This window comes from Cyprinodon tularosa, unplaced genomic scaffold (assembly GCF_016077235.1).
Source record: "Cyprinodon tularosa strain WSP-4 unplaced genomic scaffold, ASM1607723v1 ctg702, whole genome shotgun sequence".
In the NCBI taxonomy this organism is placed as follows: domain Eukaryota; kingdom Metazoa; phylum Chordata; class Actinopteri; order Cyprinodontiformes; family Cyprinodontidae; genus Cyprinodon; species Cyprinodon tularosa.
In genome coordinates, this window is record NW_024039455.1 from 119141 (window position 1) to 137948 (window position 18808).

The following is an 18808-nucleotide window of genomic DNA, read 5'->3' on the forward strand; positions in this document are numbered from 1 at the left end:
TCTGAAACAAAGGAAGAACAGGATGATTTTTGATGGATCCACAGAAAATCATCCATACGGTGCCAATATGTGGTGGCAACATGTAAAACATGTTGCTGAAGATTTGAACAAAACAGACTGTTATGTTTATACTCATATTCCTACTTCTATGAATACAATATGAATTGAAAGATGCTGATGTTTTTTATGTTTAACAGGGGGGAAATGTTAGAGTTATGATTATAAAATGATGCTACATTTGTGTGCTCTGAATCAATCAAGAGGGTCGTAGACTTTTGTGACCTGCATCCTGCTATCCTGTGATTCAATCATTAGGTCATGAGGCAAAGTCACACGGTTGCATCCTGCTGTGATTCAATCAAGAGGAGCATTTTGTCCTATGACCTAATCAATTGCCTTGTCAGAAGAACACTGTTCTGTAACCCAATCCATGTGTATGATCTGGTAATAAAAGGCTTCTGCTGAGGAGAGGGAGAGAGAGAAGGGCAGATGTAGCTGAACGTGACTCTCTCCTCTTGGAGGAGCCAAAGAACCCTATTCTGTGTGGACTTTCTTTTTTATCATAAACCTACAATTTTGAACGTAACAGGTTGTTTGTCCTGTTTGTCTCTGTATTGACCTGCAATAGACTGCCAACCTGTCCAGGGTGTACACCGCCTCTCACCCATAGACAGCTGGAGATAGGAACCAGCATCCCTTGCGACCCCAGCAGGGATCGCAAGGGATGCTGGTCAGAAAAAAAATGGAATTACGACGGGTGACGTCCCAGCAGACGTTAGTTAGTGGTGTGCTGATATAAAGTTATCGCATAACATCACATGTCATGTCTGTGCTGTTACTGAATATAATAGTGGGCATGTTTAACTTATTTAGTGACTGGAATGATTGTTCAATATGTAGTAAATCACCAGCCTCCCTTGGCAACCCATCTCATTTCCTGTCATGGTCTCGCTGTCTGTCGGGATTTAACAATAAAAGTACAGGTGAAACTTAACATCAGGGACTGATGCTACATTGTTCCTTCTAAAATCCTTTGGAATCCACCATCATCTTTTGGATAAGCCCTTAAAAGCTTGATTAATTAAACAGACAAGCTAGATTAATGTAACTTTAATAACAACTCAAAAGCATAATAAGAAACCAACATAACTTCAATGGCATGTTGTTTACTCCCTCAACAACTGGTCTGCTGACTAGATTAAGCCTTTTTTTCTAATTCAACAGCAGAATAGTACCATTAATGATGAAATTATTACAAGCACAATGCTGCTACTGCTTTGTTGTTACACGTGTAAAAATACGATATACATCCATGTATGCATACATTCTATACTCATAATGGTAAGGCTATTTGAACATACAGCTGCTATGTTACCTCATTCATTAAGGCAGGTTCAAATGCTTCGCACGTTTCTGTGCTGTTAGGAAGGTATTGTGGTTAACCAGCAGGCTGGTTGACCTGGATGCCACTTCTATGTGAACAGGAAGAGCTAAAGTCAGCAAAAATGCTATAATTTCTTAGTGATTCAGCATTCAGCCTAAAAATCAGCTGAAGACTGACTTGGTTTCATTTTTTTGGAACTTTTAAGAAAAAAATTACTTTCCTGATCTAGTGATCTGATCTATTGATTCCTGATCTAGTGATCTGGTAAAAGGCTATTGCTCTGAATGTTTTTGGCCCCTAGACTATCCTAGATCAGCTCTAACAACTAAACAGTTGGAGCAGTACAAACATTAATGGTTACAATGATAAGTTAATGCAGTGTGTTGAAAAATATAGTAAAATACTCTAAGTGAAAAAGAATTAGATTTAAATAGCCAAATATCTGTTTTAATATTTTTAAAGGCAGAAAAATCTGCTAATTTATTTCCAGTATTTAATTCAGTAGTTTTCTAGACTGTTCTAGTTTGTGTTTGTTTTCTAAAGCTGAGGTAAAGCTAAGGCTGTTACATATCAAATTACTGGATTTGTGTTCTTTAAACGTCACCGAAATTCAATGTTCGGTAGATTTCGTCTTTCAGCAGCAGATGGCACTGTGCTATAAAGCAGATAGTATTAGGAAACTGTAATAAACTGCAAAGTACTAACTAACTAGGGTTTTGAGGTAACCTGTAACTATTGTTTAATGCATATACAAGGCAAAACAGTTTGGGGGATTCTTTCCTGTATGAAAGGGAATTCTTAACAGTGTAGTCAGTAGTTACTGGACAATGCCAGGAAATATGGCATTTTTAAATTTTTGTTTTTGTTGCTTTCTGTGGACAAAAACGACACAGCAAAATCAGTACATGTCAGTACCAGCTTCAATCAACCCAATTTGCCAAACTTGCAAATTTAAATATTCAGCCCCCATACGAAATAAGGCTACTATGGAAAGCATCACAAGCAGCAGAAGATTGTAGTCGCTGTTGCTTCAGCCTCTGTCGAAGATGGTGCTAAAAAAGACAACATGGTTAGCCTCAGAATAGATTGGCAAAGATTCATGATCAATCAAAGAAATTGAAAAATATTTTCACAAAAAAACAGTTGTTGAACTACACAAAATGACACTACTTGTATTTATTTATTAACATTAAATCTGCATTAGGGAATATTTTAAAACAGAAATATCCGTAAATGTGATGAAAAAGAGAGAAGAAAATTTCCTTGTGCTACTATCACTTACAGCTCTGTAGTTCTAGGTCATGCTATGCTCCTCCCCATTGGTCTTAAAGACTCTCAGCTTCACCTGGTGAGGATGTTGGTACTTCATCTCTTCTATGCAAAAAAAAGCTGACAAGTAGAAACATGACATCATATCAGCAGGATGTAACCATAATAGCATTAGTTATTAATTACATAGCAGCCTCCATAACTGTTCTTGTCCATACCTTGGAAGTTTAAGAAGTCCACGTCTGTATAAAGCCATAGTAACAGCAATGGCTAAAACAATGACCAGAAGAAGAATGAAAGCGATCCAACCCTCATTGCTGCCTGTTTTTAAAAAACAAGACACACAGGCCATAAGGTAAATTTATAGCTTGATTTTTCATTGAAAAACCTGTTGGCGCTTTTAGTAGGTTTGAATATGTTCATATATTTATATAAATGATGTTTTTACATGCAGTTTTACATGCAGGTAGTTGCATATGAATGCCTTTCAGAAACCTGCATATCCAAAGTCTTTATAGAAAGGACAACTGACGTCTTAGCATTGGGTGGCTCACAACTTGTTTCAATTACAACACTGGCTTTTTCTGCAGACCTAAAATAAACAAGTAGAGAGAAAAGCATTGGTTTGGTATAAACTTTTATGCACCATTTGAGATGTAGTCCACCCTATGTCTTTTCAATGTCAAAGTGTGTGTTAAAAATGTTCAATTAGCCTCAGGTTTTCCTCCTCTGTACCAAAAACCCTTTCAGAGACAGATGGGTATAGGGCTTTGCAGGCTAACAAAAGAAGCCAAACGACCCTCATTCCAAAGGGGTGGACCCATTCGTCCGTTTCCATTTGCATGCTACTGTTTAAAGCCTAGAACTCAACACTATTTCTGACATTTTAAATTGAAAAAGCTTCCTGGATGGAAGGTGAAATGTCTTTAAACTGGGAAACAAAGTCCAGTGTTTTTTTTTGTTGTTGTTTTTTTTACTTTTTTGGAACTCCTCTGTACCATACTGAAAAACCTTTGTCGTATCTTTTAAAGATCATTCATCTCAAGTAACCAGGACATGCTTTTTTTTCTTCAGTAATCTTGGATTTACATGCTGAGGGGAGAGTGAAGAAAGAACCTCCTGATGTGCTAGAAAAGGCCACTCAGGTGAAAAAACAGAGCCAGACTGGTTGCAGACAAATACTTCAGTATTTCCATAAAAAGGGCCTCTGTCTAAACTTGTACCACCTAAATGCATGTGTTCTTTTCAAACCAGGTTTGTTGCCATGGGCCTTCTCAATAATGCGGATAAAAATTGAAGAGGACTGAAGAGTGTTCAGCATGGTCGTGAAGCTCATAAAATTGGTCTGCAGTTTATATTCCAGTGGGGTTGCTTTTGCTCTTTCCCTGTAATAGAGTTTACACCATCTACCTATGTAATTTTTCATTAGGCCTAGACCGTATCAAACTACCTGCAGCTCAGTCAGACTGGAAGGGGAGTGTTTGGTACATTTTTCAATTCTTAATAAGGTTCTCAAAATTTAGATCTGGGTTAGCCAACAGACACAAGAATGAGTATGTTTTCATCTAAACCGGGGGTCGGCAACCTGCGGCTCTTTAGCATCCCCCTTGCGGCGCCCTGGAGCTTTTTCAAAAATAAATGAAAATTGATTTTTTGTTTTTGTTTTGTTTTAATATGGTGTGCAGGAGGTCAAACAAAAATTAATTATGTTTTCCAATGCTGTAAAAATTTGTATAATAAATAAATGTAAAGAATAATTTGCGTCATAGCCATAGAGATCAGTAGCCTGACGTAGTCCGACTCAATTCTAGTCAGAATATGAGTCTGATACTGCTCCATAGAGCTGTGATTATAGGGCGTGTTTCGAACGAACCAGGAAAAAAAATGCCTCTGCACTCAATTGGATAGACCTACAACCAATAAGAGCAACGGAGTGCGTGACGTATGTTAAGCGAGGCATAGTTGTTGTCCACAAAAATCAAAGCGTGCAGTTGCACGCCCTTTAATAAGAAGATGAGACTTGATCGCGTTTCTCTGTTCCTCTTTTTAAATTAATTTGCTGTCGATATCTTCTAGAACAGACCTAATAGCAGAATCTACTCACCTAAACTCTCCAGCGGCAGCCATTATTGTTGTCACCCAAGCGCGCATTGGTCACGTGGTTGATTACGTTACTGTTGATCATCTGTCCATCATCGTATAAAGCCCGCCCTGACAATTTGATTGGATCGCCTGACAGTGGGCGATAATACTCGCGCTACTATGGAGCAGAGCCAGACCGAACTTCCCGACCTCAAACTTTGTGGGCGGGACTAAGTTCGGAATGGCACCCAGGCTAAGAGATCAGTGGTCATAACTTGCAAACAGCGTGGCAGCCAAACAAAGCGGTGGGTGTTCCTCAGACCATGGATTCCAAAGGGAAAAAAAAAAGAGGAAAGAGGATTCAAAGAAGAATGGATCGAATCATTTTCTTTCATTATCAATGCAGAAGGATTGCCTGCATTTTTGCTTTGTAATGAGAGGTTGTCAAAAAAATAAAAAAATGGAAAGGAATTTCTAGGGAAGGAAGGCTAAATTTGCAGCCGACCACCAAGTTGGGAGGGAGAGAAAAAGTGTGATTGCAGAACTTCTGGATAAATTAGTGGAGCGCAGAGATAGATTTAAGAAGTGGATTGCATCTCCAAACTCCACTACTGCTGCTAGTTTTGTTGCAAGGATGGAAAACCATCCACAGATCAAACAGGTAGCGCTCTGATGCAGGTATGTGAACTTTCTTCCATTTTTTTCCAGAAATTCTAAAAATATAAATCACACCAAGGAACGATGGTGACGGAGGATGTGGGATTTCAGGGTTAGAGAGCTCTGCTCTGATGGATGTCAGTTCCTGCTTGGTTCATCATGACTCAATCAACTGCTCCCAAGAGAAAGACGTCAACCACAGAAAGATTCTTTTATTGTGTTTCTATAATTTCATCAATGCAACAAAACTTAAACCACGCGTGAAGGGCGGTGAAGCGCTGTGCAGAGAAGCGCTGTGCAGTGAAGCGGCATGTGGTGAAGCGGCGCAATGGGAGCATTTTCTGCTTTTCCCTCACCTCATGCTACTATGGGACATTTGCCCCAGGATAAACAATTAATCATGAATGCTTATTTTATATTTAAGCCCATATAGTCATTTTCTATAGTGGGGTAATACACTTAAAGCCCGTGTTTCCATACGAGGCATATATCAGACTTTTACATTTTTGCGGCTCCAGACAGATTTATTTTGTGTTTTCTTTGGTCCAATATGACTCGTTAAGCAGTTGGTGTTGCTGACCCCTGATCTAAACTCTTTTACTGAAGCCCAGCTGTGTTTTTCAATATTTGCCCTGCAACTCACATTTCTGCCCCAGTCTCAAGGCTTTTACAGTGTTCTTGCTGTATTGCCCAAAATTCAGCTACAGCCTAAGATGGTCAAAAAATTTACTATTCCTAGGTGTAAGGCCAAGCTCGCAGAGGGGAGGATGGATGTGCAGATAGGAAGGTTGAGTGACCTTGCTCGTACACACGCACACACACACAGAAAGAGCTGATTTTGTAGAAGCAGAAAAACAACAGAACAAGAAACAACATATACAGAGATGGAAACTATAGGGAGTATGAATACTGTGTATCTGCTTGAGGGACAGTTTGCGTAGAATTGTAAGATTTTCCCTGATAAAGATAAATAAAATGAGCCAGCCCGGGGAGAAGGACAGTGTTGCTTGCAGATACTGGCTGCAATTCCTCTCCCTCTGCAAAGGTCAACAGAAGCTGGGTAGTCTCTGTCATGTATTTCACTCCATCTGAAGTTAACTTGCATTCGAATCTCTGGACCCGGGGAAGCTGAGACAGCTTCAAAATGCTGCTAAGACCAACATCTGTTAAAGAGGGCCACTATAACAGCATGAAACTGCAAACTGCGCTGCCCTATGTGCACTGCCAGCTTCCCCTACTAGTTTGTGTGTGTGTGTGTATGTGTGTGTGTGTGTGTGTGTGTGTGTGTGTGTGTGTGTGCATATACCGTGTTTTTTTAGGTAAGGGGTGCATAAAGGGGTCTGTCTGGAACTGCCTTTCTAAACTATTCCATTAAGTACATACCAGGAGAGACCGGATAACAGAGAAATTCAAACAGCACGGACCACTCTGACCCTCCCAGCTTTAAGCCCAGCTGTACTCAAACTGTGCGACTGTTACCCTTTTAGAATCAGACCTTTCATGTGTTGCGCTTTAACTGTTTTACAGATTTTTCTATACATAGAAAAATCATACAAAACCATAGCACATTCTGCAGATGTTTAACTTAACTAAAACTTAACTAATTAAGTTTTTAACTAACTTAACTAACTTACTGATGTTTAAAGCTACAGTGTGTAACTTTTAGCGACATCTAGCGGTCAGACTGCAGACTGCAGCAACATGAACATCTCCCCCCCACCGCTTCTCCCCCCCAACAGTACGGCGAGCGTTACGGGACAAAATGTCTTCCACGACGTCCGCATCACCTACCTTCTCAAGTGATGAGGTTTGTTTACATAGATAATTTTACAGATAGTATTCATTAGTCTGTGTAGGGTATAGATTTCATGTAGACTTAAGATAATAAATATACCCGTTATTTTTTCTACATTGTTGTGACCTTTTGGCGATCTCGCAATCACTAGTTTGTTGGCTCTGCGCTGCCGTAGCGCAAAGATGTCTGCCTCCATGGCTGCGAGACCCGCTCCTATGTAATTATAAATAACGAATTCTAAGGCAACGCAAATATTAAGGTTAAGAGGCTGAGCTCCTAGATGATGATAAAATAACATACTTATGTATAATATATTACACAAAGGTTTGGAAATAAATAACAAAGAAAATATATTATTTAACATGGTAACACCATGTCTTTTATGTATTCTTTAAAATTAGTAAGATGCATCTGCAGCTAGAAGAAAATATATACTAATAATGCATGGAAGATTAGCCTTTTTTTAGTTGGAGACACAATACAGTTCCATCTGCAGTGAAAAAGTCAATTTCTTCCAGCAGATTTGAGGTTTTAAATTCCTTATACGCTATTTAAACAATTATAAATGACTTGTATAGTTGACAATTATTTCAATAATTAACCAACATTGATTATGTGATAAAACAGTTTCAGCCCTGTTAACCATGAAAGAAAGACAAGTTGGCTGTGCACAGTACTCTACAAATTAACTTCTTTAGGCTGCATCCTTTTTTGCTGATAAATGGTTTGTTTCCTAAGTGGCAGCAAGGCACAGAAATCCCCCATAAAGAACCTGACAACTGTGGCAGCAGTTGTGTAGTTCAGGAGAAAAAAAAAATAAAATAAAATAACTGACCAGAACACAGAGCAGATAAGCACAACTTCCTGCCTCCTTATAACATCCTATTCTTTCGCAAACGGTTACTTTAACTTCACCGTTAGCCAATCAAGACGTTATTTGGCACAAGAGACTTGTACCAACACAAAATGCCTGCATGCCTACACAAAATATGTGTTTCCTTTGAAAATTATTTACACCCCGTTAACATCAGCAAGTTGAAATTGACTTAATTTAAATAGTGTTTCATCTATTTATGGCCAGCCTCTCAGGGTTTAGGAGGAAGTTTCCTCCTCACACTAAGCTGAGCGATCATTTATACTATTGAGGAACAGTCTGAGGTATTTTACATCACTCGCTCAAAAGTGTGAAATTGTTGAAGAGTAATTTCTTATTATTTTATTTTCTGTTCTAAACAACTACTATTTCTATAAGTCTGCTAGTTAGGTCAGGTAGAATGGCATTGGAATGTTTAAACTCTGATACACAGAGAGGGTCTAGCATCACCTTATATGGTAATACTGTTATGAGGCTGGCAAAGGCAGGAAACTGGAGCTTGGTATTTTTGTAAGAAGCTCCTCCCTGCTGGGTGAGGGATTTTTGGATAAATTGAAAAACTTTTACCAGTTCTGGGCCATTTGAGCTGTTCAGACATGTATGGTCAAGAAGACAGGCCTAAGACAAAGAAGAAGCAGACTTCCTCTGCAAATTTTGTGTCTACCAATGATTTTGTTAAACATGGAATAAATTCTGTCACTGCTTAAAGATCTTTCTCTCTTTCTTTCTTGTACCTTTCTGGGAAACATTCCTCCTCGGATTAGAACCGGGTGACCAAAATAATGAATGAACACATGCTATAATTCTACATTTAAAACATTTGCAGTGAAGTTTGACGAGACATGATCCAAAGTACGACATAAATTACTAAATGAATCCTGAGGAGTGACAATGATGCAACAAGTTTAACAGTGAAAGAAAAAGATTCAGGAAATTAAGGTGATTTTTCTGCAATGATCCAGTCACTTAACACAATGTTTATTTATCAATACTAAATATACTGGTCATCAGCATTAGTCTTAACGCTGGCTTAGGGTAATTAGAGATATAAAGAGGACACACTATGCTTTTAGATAATTATCTGATGTTACCTTGCAAGCAAGATTAATTTTCGTGATATTTCTAAATTCCCAAACTCCCGAAAATTCATCTCGCCAGAAGCCAACATATGCATCAGCCCCGATACGGAAATGTTTCAGACCGATGAAATGCAGTGACATGTATGACATCGACACGACATACAGAGGCAGAAGGCTGAAGCAAAACCAACATGGCTGCGCCAGCTTCAGCCGAAATACCCTCAATTTCTTGTTTAAATTTAGCCATTTTTGAAATGTTTGCCTTTGAGTGTGGGAAGATTTTTGCATGTTCCTCTCGACCGGATTTGTTAAGAGTTTGATTTATCAGTTAAATCTATTAAACAAATCAATAATGTGATTGTCTCAGCTGCAACAGGTGCTGTGCACTTTCAAGAACATGTTATACAAGAGACTTCCCAAATTGACAAATGTATCACATATATAAATATGGCTTATGCCAAGTTATCTATAGCCTCTTTCCCACTGAAAATAGCTAGTTTACATGTGTTTTTCAACACAATCGCTAACAATCGGCGTTTGGCCAGCAAAAAAAGCTGGTCTCCCCTCGCTCGCAAGCTGCATTTCCTCTTTCCCCCTGCAGCTGCATGTCTGGCGACCCCATCACACTGTGTTAGTGTTAATGATGTGTGACATAAATCACTAAAGTAAAGAATGGAGTGCAACATTTAAGGAAGCCAGGGCGTAGTCCCTGTGCTTTAATCTTTCACTCTATTATCTTTCCAAATCCCTCTTTACAATGATGTGCCATGTTTTATCAATGTAAACAGAGTTGTTTCAGCTTATTTAGATCAGACATGGCTGGCGTGGTGCGTTGACGTCCGTCCGTATTTTTCTATGTTTTCAACACTTGTTGTTGATCATGAGAATACACCCTTTTGTGTTGGTTGTTTGCAGGACTATAAAGTGCAAATAGAAACCAAACCTAAAGTAAAGGACACAGAACACAGGCAGAGAAAAAGGGAACACGGAAGCCAAAAGGCAAGAGACAAGTTTATACACAAAGGAAAGAGAGGAGAAAAGCCAGGCAACAGAGTAATGAATAGAAGCATGTAGAGGGGAACATTGAGAGGAAGTCAGAGTTACCATACAAAATTAACACAAGATTTAACAGAAAAGATATGAAAACTAAAATGGAAACAACTGAAGAACATTAATAGCAGGAAAATAACAGAGACCGTTATTAAAAAAAAGCCCAAACAACTATGGATTGTGACCGTACAGAGTAAAGACTTACCACTAAAAACAATGCGGCACATTTATAAAAGTTGAGGAGAACTACTAAAAAATGTGCCTAATGGTAAAAAAAAAAAAAAAAAAAAGGACCACGTTGGGAACAATATTTGCATATGCTCAAATTTAAAATGTATTAGAAACATTTCTAAACCAAAAAAACAAAGGATAAAATCGCCTACTTTCCTCACCTGAGTGGAAATGCAGATAGAGGGAACTATGGCTGCTCCCGTGTGAGTTGTTTGCCACACACTGGTAGAGGCCATTCAGATCAGAGGTCCCACTGCTAAATATCAGCCTTCCCTCTTGTACTGTGATGGAGGAAGGTAAAGGGTTGCCTGACCTGAAAAACAAAAAGGATAACATTTCTATCAGTTAGTGGAGTTACAATTATAAACCTCTCAATGAAATTACTATTCAGGAATAATCTATGTAACCATTAATGGTGTTTAGCATCGATGGCAGTAAATGATCTAGTTTTATTCAGAATTTTTTTTTTTTTATTCTTTAATGTATGTATGTAAATTCCTTTATTGTCCCACAATGAGGAAATTCTCTGCATTTTAACTTATCCCTTTGGGGAGCAGTTGGCTGCCATTTTGCGGCGCCGGAGGAGCAGTGTGGGGTTAAGGGTCTTGCTCAGGAACCCAGAGTGGAGGCTGTGGAGATTGAACTTGGTACTGGCAACCTTCTCTAAGCACAAGCGCACTGCTCTAACAACTAGGCCAACACTCCCCAAAAAATATAGTCAACACTAGATTAAATTACCCAGCTGGTGAGGAACACAGAACAATGCAACATGAGCAATCTTGGGGGGGTAGATGTGATATAAGATTTCTTCTTCATGTCAAAATATAATCCCTACATATAAACATAAACATATATACCTTTTCTCTCTGAAAAAGCTTTTTAAATTTGCATAAAAATGTGTAATTACACCCATCCTTACTACCCTGGATATGTGTAGTTGTTTACTGTAACCATGCTTACCCATTAGCAGAGTGGAAATTATGACTTTAACCTCTCAAAACCCACCATTTTAATCGTTTACAAATATCTCAGTATGCATGAAAATTACACTGGTAAAATGTTTACCAATATAGACATGTTAGACATCATTGGAAGGCTTAGATTTTCCATTAAACCACCTAGTTGTTTTTTTTTTTTTTTTTTTTACAGTGTACTGTCTGGTGATGTGGCATTGAGAATAATTGTCTTGATACCAAGAGAGCCCAACCAATTTTACTTTCATGAGTGGAGCAGTATGGTTATTGCCATAGTATTCCGCTTGATTTATACATATAAATTGCTTTATTATAATTATGCAGGGAGTTTTACAGATTATATGGACACTGCAATGTAAGTAGAAAAGGAAAGGAAAAAAAGAAAAAAAGGAGAAAAGATCAAAGAAAGAGAAGATAAAAGGGAGATAACAATAAAACATTTTCAGTTTCCTTCATCACCTGCAAAGAGATGTAAAAAGAACAGCACAACCAACCTAGTTGATTTTATGGGCATAGTGAGCACCAAAGCACAATTAACATATGTAGCAGCACGTCAAAATGTAGCATGACAAAGCAGCCACAACAAGCAAGCATGTCTTTATAACTGCTGTTCAAAAAAAGACCAATTGTTTTTGATAATTAAAAAACAACTTTGAGTCTTGTTTGAACTGATGCAGCTTGGGTGTTTTACTCACCCAATTTTTATGAATATATCCAGAAACTAGAAGGTGTTAGCTTTCAAATAATGTATAGCACATGTAATTTGGGCTTACAGTTCCTCAGTTATTTGCTTTTCCATTTGGGTATGCAAAATATGCGAGAATTTCCCAAAATTTGGTGGATATTAAGAGGTTAATATTTAACACGTGAGGCTTGTTCTTGTGTGCCAACAAGAAATTGCTAGGAGGGATCTACCAGGATTGCAAGCATAAATACAGGTGGAAAAGTTGAAGGGACCGCCCTGATTAAGTGAGGAATTTGCATGTGCTACTGGTTTCAAACGGGTGAAAGAATTTAATATATAAAAAAAAAAAAGATGGAAACTATATTTAAAGAAAATAATATGCAGCCACAACAAAGACTATGCAATGGTTTGTAACTGAGGAAGCCAATATATTGTGAATCTCAGACACGTTTTAATTAGAATATATCTAACAATTTCAAAGAGAGAGGAGTGCGATGAGCCGCACATGTAACTCATTGTCTCTAATAAGCATCCTTGCTGCTCCATTTATTTTTTTTTTTTACTATATTCCCTTTTATTTTCACAGCTCATACATAATAATTAGACAGTAATACCACAGGTCCAAATACCGTGACTCATACAGTATTGCAAAAGCAAACAAAAAAAGAGGAAGATGAAACATTGAAAGATAATATATTTTAAAGATACTGTTAAATGCACAAATACACAAAGTAGCAAAATATTGATCTGTTCCAGAACCTATTGCCATAATAAGGCAATCATGGGACTCCACCTTTTCCTCAGTAACGGACGAGCCCAGATAAAGGCAGTGACACATCAAAGGATTATCTAGTGCTCCATCTTCTGAGGGCTCAAGTTGACTGACAACAAAAAATTGCTGATATAACATCTGTCACTGTTGTCGTTTCATACAATGAGTAGCTAACTGTCAAATATAAGCAAAGAGATGATGTGAACCTTTTGTATTAAAAACAATCAATATGTTAGACATCACGTCAGTTTTTTCTTTACAACCCTGCAAAAATATCTAGGATTTACGGAGCCCATAAAGTAAGGATTCTAGTAAAGTAAACAGTTTTTTCCCCCGGCTTCCGTAGCGTCGTGATCGCGCGTGTGCGCGCTTTCAGGAAATCCTATACACTACTGTTTATGCTCTAAAAACCTTCTAAATGACTTCGTTTCGAGTAAATTCTGGATGCTACCCACTCAGGACACTTGGAATACATTGGACGAGCAGTATGGAGGAATATTGACACGTTTTTTGTGGACTTTTATGGACCTTTCTGCCTCGGGCGCCTCCATTATTTGAATGTCAGCAGACAGCAAGAAGCCTCCCAGATCTCCAGATGCATTTGAGATATCAAAAAAGTACTCCAGGGTGTTGTTCAGCATGGGGGTGAGTAGAAAATGAAGGCTAATCATGTTTTGGGTGTACTATTCCTTTAAGGCATTTTACAGAGACAATTCAACCAGATAATAGTTGATTGGTTCAAAAGGTTCTATTTAAGGAAAACCAGCTGATTGCATGGACTCCTTTGAAGGAGCTTTTAAATTTGGACAGACTTTCTTGTAGCTGTGATTGAGCTACAAATAGGCTGCATTCAAGTAGAAGGTATGAATGCTCTATTAAAATTTTTTGGCATAGTCTTCTATATTACAAACTAAATGTGACTGCAATTAACCTTCGGTCTAAACAGTTCAGGGTATAAGATTGACCCAAGATTGACCCAAGGACACATAAGAAGATGTCCATTATAGAGATACATTATACAGAAATTTATATATACACTCACCGGCCACTTTATTAGGTACACCTGTCCAACTGCTCGTTAACACTTAATTTCTAAGCAGCCAAACACATGGCAGCAACTCAGTGCATTTAGGCATGTAGACATGGTCAAGACAACCTCCTGCAGTTCAAACCGAGCATCAGTATGGGAAAGAAAGGTGATTTGAGTGACTTTGAACGTGGCATGATTGTTGGTACCAGAAGGGCTGGTCTGAGTATTTCAGAAACTGCTGAACTACTGGGATTTTCACACACAACCATCTCTAGGGTTTACAGAGAATGGTCTGAAAAGGAAAAAACAATCAGTGAGCGGCAGTTCTGTGGGCGGAAATGCCTTGTTGATGCCAGAGGTTAGAGGAGAATGGCCAGACTGGTTCGAGGTGATAGAAGGGCAACAGTGACTCAAATAATCACCTGTTACAACCAAGGTGGGCAGAAGAGCATCTCTGAACACACAGTATGTCGAACTTTGAGGCAGATGGGCTACAGCAGCAGAAGACCACACCGGGTGCCACTCCTTTCAGCTAAGAACAGGAAACTGAGGCTACAATTTGCACAAGCTCATCGAAATTGGACAATAGAAGATTGGAAAAACGTTGCCTGGTCTGATGAGTCTTGATTTCTGCTGCGACATTCGGATGGTAGGGTCAGAATTTGGCGTCTACAACATGAAAGCATGGATCCATCCTGCCTTGTATCAACGGTTCAGTCTGGTGGTGGTGGTGTCATGGTGTGGGGAATATTTTCTTGGCACTCTTTGGGCCCCTTGGTACCAATTGAGCATCGTTGCAACGCCACAGCCTACCTGAGTATTGCTGCTGACCATGTCCATCCCTTTATGACCACAATGTACCCAACTTCTGATGGCTACTTCAGCAGGATAATGCGCCATGTCGTAAAGCTGGAATCATCTCAGACTGGTTTGACAATGAGTTCACTGTAATCAAATGGCCTCCACAGTCACCAGATCTCAATCCAACAGAGCATCTTTTTTGGGATGTGGTGGAATGGGAGATTCGCATCATGGATGTGCAGCCGACAAATCTGCGGCAACTGTGTGATGCCATCATGTCAATATGGACCAAACTCCCTGAGGAATGCTTCCAGCACCTTGTTGAATCTATGCCACGAAGAATTGAGGCAGTTCTGAAGGCAAAAGGGGGTCCAACCCGTTACTAGCATGGGGTACCTAATAAAGTGGCCGGTGAGTGTAAAAGTATGTTTAACAGTTTAGCTGTAATATATGATATAGCGCATTAGTGGAACACAGAGGCCCTGGGAAAACTTGGAAAGGTATAAATATTTGAATTCAGTTTAGCCTGTGCATGAACTTCCATTCAGATGCAAGGCATGTCACGTTTATTTGTATAGAGCAAATAATTACATAGGTAACTCAAAGTGCTTCGATGATCCATTCAATGATTTATAGACTAACAAAAGGATTTTAAACTATTCTCTGAGAGACCCAGTATAAGGACCTAAGAACCGGGATGATGTGTTCTACCTTCTTAGTTCTAGTGAGAACACAGGAAGCAGTGGGAGCTGTCTGACAGACTTTATAGGCAAACTTATATAGACACTGTTGCAGTAATAAATTCTACTAAAGATAAATGCATAAATGAGTTTTGCTCGGATGTTCTTTAATCCTGGAAAGTTTCTTCAGGTGATAAAAGGCAGACTTAGTAACTGCCTTTATGTGGCTGTGTAGGTTCAGGTCTAAATCCATTGTGACACAAAGATGTGGCCCATAATCAGTGGTTTCTAGCTTTTGTTGGGATCCGGAGGCTTGCCCACCAGAGGGCGCCAAGGATCCCTTCCTGGGGATTTGTTTTTCTGTTGGTTTCTGGGTTCTGTCTGCCTTTCTCCTCCAGAGGGCGTTCTGGGTCTCCTGAAGCTGGAATTGACTTCACCAGCTGTTCCCAATCTGCTCATCAGGAGACCAGCATATAAGCAGTGGCAGTGCAACACTCCAGTGCAGAGTGTTAAGCCAGTTACGGTTAGCAAGCCTGAGCCAACCAGCCTGTCTGATTCTCTGACTCCCCTGAAAACCTGACTTGAACCTAACCAGTTTTTGTCCTCTCTGCTTCCTAGGAAGAACCTGACTGAACACTGGAACTCTGGAAGAGTTTCTCAGCTGAAACCTGCTTGCCTGCTCTTAGAAGCACATCTGTGGATCAAACTATCTGAACCTGCCTGTCCGCTCTCAAGAAGAGAACTGGAAGAAACTCAGGACCTGAACACTAACAAGTCTGAAGTCGAGCCCTGCCGTTGCCTAGCCCTCTGCCGACCATCTGCCTCTGGACCCTCCTGGTTCCCTCCCTCTGCTGCTCAGCCTGAACCACATCACAGGTACAGACCTGCACAACTCCTCTGACAAGATCAACTGCATCCTGGCTAACCTAACTATCCCTCTCTGCAGAGAACCCTGTGTGACCAGTCCCGGATCTGTTTCCCAGCATCAAGTTTATTAACATTGTGTTTTCTCAATAAACAGTCAAACTTTTCATCTGACTCCGTGTGTGTTCTGCATGTGGGTTAGGAACCTTAATCCCATCATGACAGCTTTAATAGCTGAAGCTGTGAGCTAATTCTGGATCTCCTTCTTTGGTCTGAAGATTAATATCTCAGTTTTTAGTTCCATTGGAGAGAATTATTATACACATACTTGTGCTGATCTTTTATATGCTTTTAGCTAAGGATCTGATGGGTTCAAAGTCATTATAATGCATAACTGTGTGTCATCTGCATAGTTAAGGTAAAGTAGTGCAGTTATTGAATTGGAGGGCCACCAGAATGGAATCTTTAGAAACCCTGCATGTTATTTTTCCGTTCTCTGATTTAAAGTTCCTGTCCCTGTCCTTCCAGTAGGGTTCAAACCAGTCCAGTTACGCTGAAAGCTTTACCTTCCACTTCAGTGAGTAAAAATGTTTATACTGTACTCCCAGCACTATCCATCTTGTTACACTCTTGGGATCCAATTTTTTTTGTGGTTTTGCACATTTAATGTAGGACTTTTAATCATTCTTCTCACATTGCTGATGCTCTTTGTTTGCAACTTGACCAGATAAATGAGCTGCTGGCAAGCAATATTGCTCTGCATCAAAGGTTAGATGTGTGGGGACTCCAGCTTTAAATCCTGCTTCCTGGTGCTATGCAAGAACATCTATTATATGGTTTAGTCTTTGCTGAGTCGGTTTTCTGTAAGCGGGACCAATCTATGGTTTGATGTGTTGCAATGTAAGCCACACTAATTAATTGTGGCTTATTTTTAAGCCACAGTTCATAACTGAAGATAAAGGCCATGTATGGATGTGGGAAAAATTCCAACAGTCCTGTGGAAGACACTGCCAGTGAAATCCCACAATGACATAGTTATACAATGATAATATTTATAATTCTCTCCAGCAAACATTAGGCAAACATAGGCAGTTGCCTAGGGCCCCGAGTTCCTGGGAAGCCCATAAAACTCCTTTTACATATATGGTTAATACTTATTTGTGCACATTAATTACGTTTTTGATAAAATTCCTTTAGCTAAAATGCCAGTAGAATGCTTATTACCTTAAGTGTGTCTCTTAGGGCCCCCCAAGAGAGGAAAAGAAATGAGAGATGGAAAAAAAAAAAGAAAAAAAAAAAAAAGAAATGAGAGATGAAAAGAAGCTACTCTAGTGGTGCTGAAAAGAGGAGAAAGAAGGAGGCAAGTAATAAGCTGCTTTAAAGTTACCGAAAATAACTGACTCCTTGCTTCTTCACTGCGGCAGCGGCTAACACAAGCAGCAGTAACCCACAATGTACAGCAATGTCAGTGGTAATTTGGAACCTGTGAAGGGTCCATTGTGTATAGATGAACTACTGGTATTAAACCATCCCCCTGTATTGATAAGTATTTATTTAATTTATTGAAGATACATTAAATTGGGTCATTTTAAAGTAAGTTTTGAATTTACTTTCTATTTGCTAGTTCAGCATCATCCACTCAGCTAGTAAGCAGTTTAAGAAATTGTTATATTTGTATGTGTCCTGTGACATGCATCTATGTAACACCGGAGGATCAGAGATTGTGTAAAAATACTTATATTTAACCACTGGGTAAAGTCTTATATTGTGTATTATGTGTGATTGTTTTCAGCATGAGACATGATTCTTCTGGAAGATGACCCAGCACTGTCCGATCAAGTACAATGCTCGATAGTATGGAGAGGACCACTCCAGGTGAAGGACAGGATCTTTCCAAAAAATGGAGATGGGCACAGACTTACTTCCACCTATTATTTCATTCAAATGAAAAATGGAGAACAGATAAGCAGATCATGGCTTGTCTACAGTGAAAAGAATGACTGTGTTATTTACTTTTGTCGCCGCATTTTTGGAAACACAGGAAGGAGCAATCATTTAAGTGAGCTTAGTGCTTGGAAAAAATATTTGATTCCTTTTGAGACAGCATGAAAAGTCAACTGATTACAAAACATTAGGGCTGCAACTAACGACTATTTTGACAGTCGACTAGTCAGCGACTATTGAAACGATTAGTCAACTAATCGGATAATTATTACTTTTTTCTTAAATTCAGCATGAAGTTGATTTAATTATGTGGTACATGATAATGAACACAAAAAAGATGGTTACAATGAAAAAACTTATTTTATTGCACATACTGTGGATTTGTATAAAAATTTAATAAAAATTTCCTAACTTCAATTAGGCACAGTGCTCAGTCAACAGAGACATAAATTGATAAATAAATAAACCTCTGTCCATTTTTTTAGGGACAGGGAAATAAATTATTAATAAATTAAAATCAAATAAACATTTTTTCCCCTGTAAACCAAGAACAGGCTCATTAGCAGCAGCAGAACATTAAATAAAACAAAGATGTGCATTTTGTGAAGCACATTCAATGGTCAACTGTCTGTTGCAA

General features: G+C 39.0%; 1 protein-coding gene across 2 annotated transcripts in view; it reads right to left on the bottom strand.

Annotated features, from left to right (window-relative positions):
- Positions 1 to 594: 594 nt before the first annotated feature.
- LOC119772218 (poliovirus receptor-like) overlaps positions 595 to 18808 on the bottom strand; it is a 44166-nt gene continuing 25952 nt past the window's right edge. The window contains exons 5-8 of one of the 2 annotated variants that reach the window (XM_038268557.1): positions 10583 to 10734; positions 2872 to 2974; positions 2667 to 2773; positions 595 to 2436 (exon numbers count right to left, since the gene is read on the bottom strand). In XM_038268557.1, the coding sequence (XP_038124485.1) occupies positions 2710 to 2773; positions 2872 to 2974; positions 10583 to 10734 (319 nt within the window). In that variant the 3' untranslated portion in view covers positions 595 to 2436; positions 2667 to 2709. Of the gene's footprint in view, positions 2437 to 2666; positions 2774 to 2871; positions 2975 to 3148; positions 3246 to 10582; positions 10735 to 18808 lie in introns of those variants that run through there. The other variant, XR_005279233.1, reaches the window with a different exon arrangement.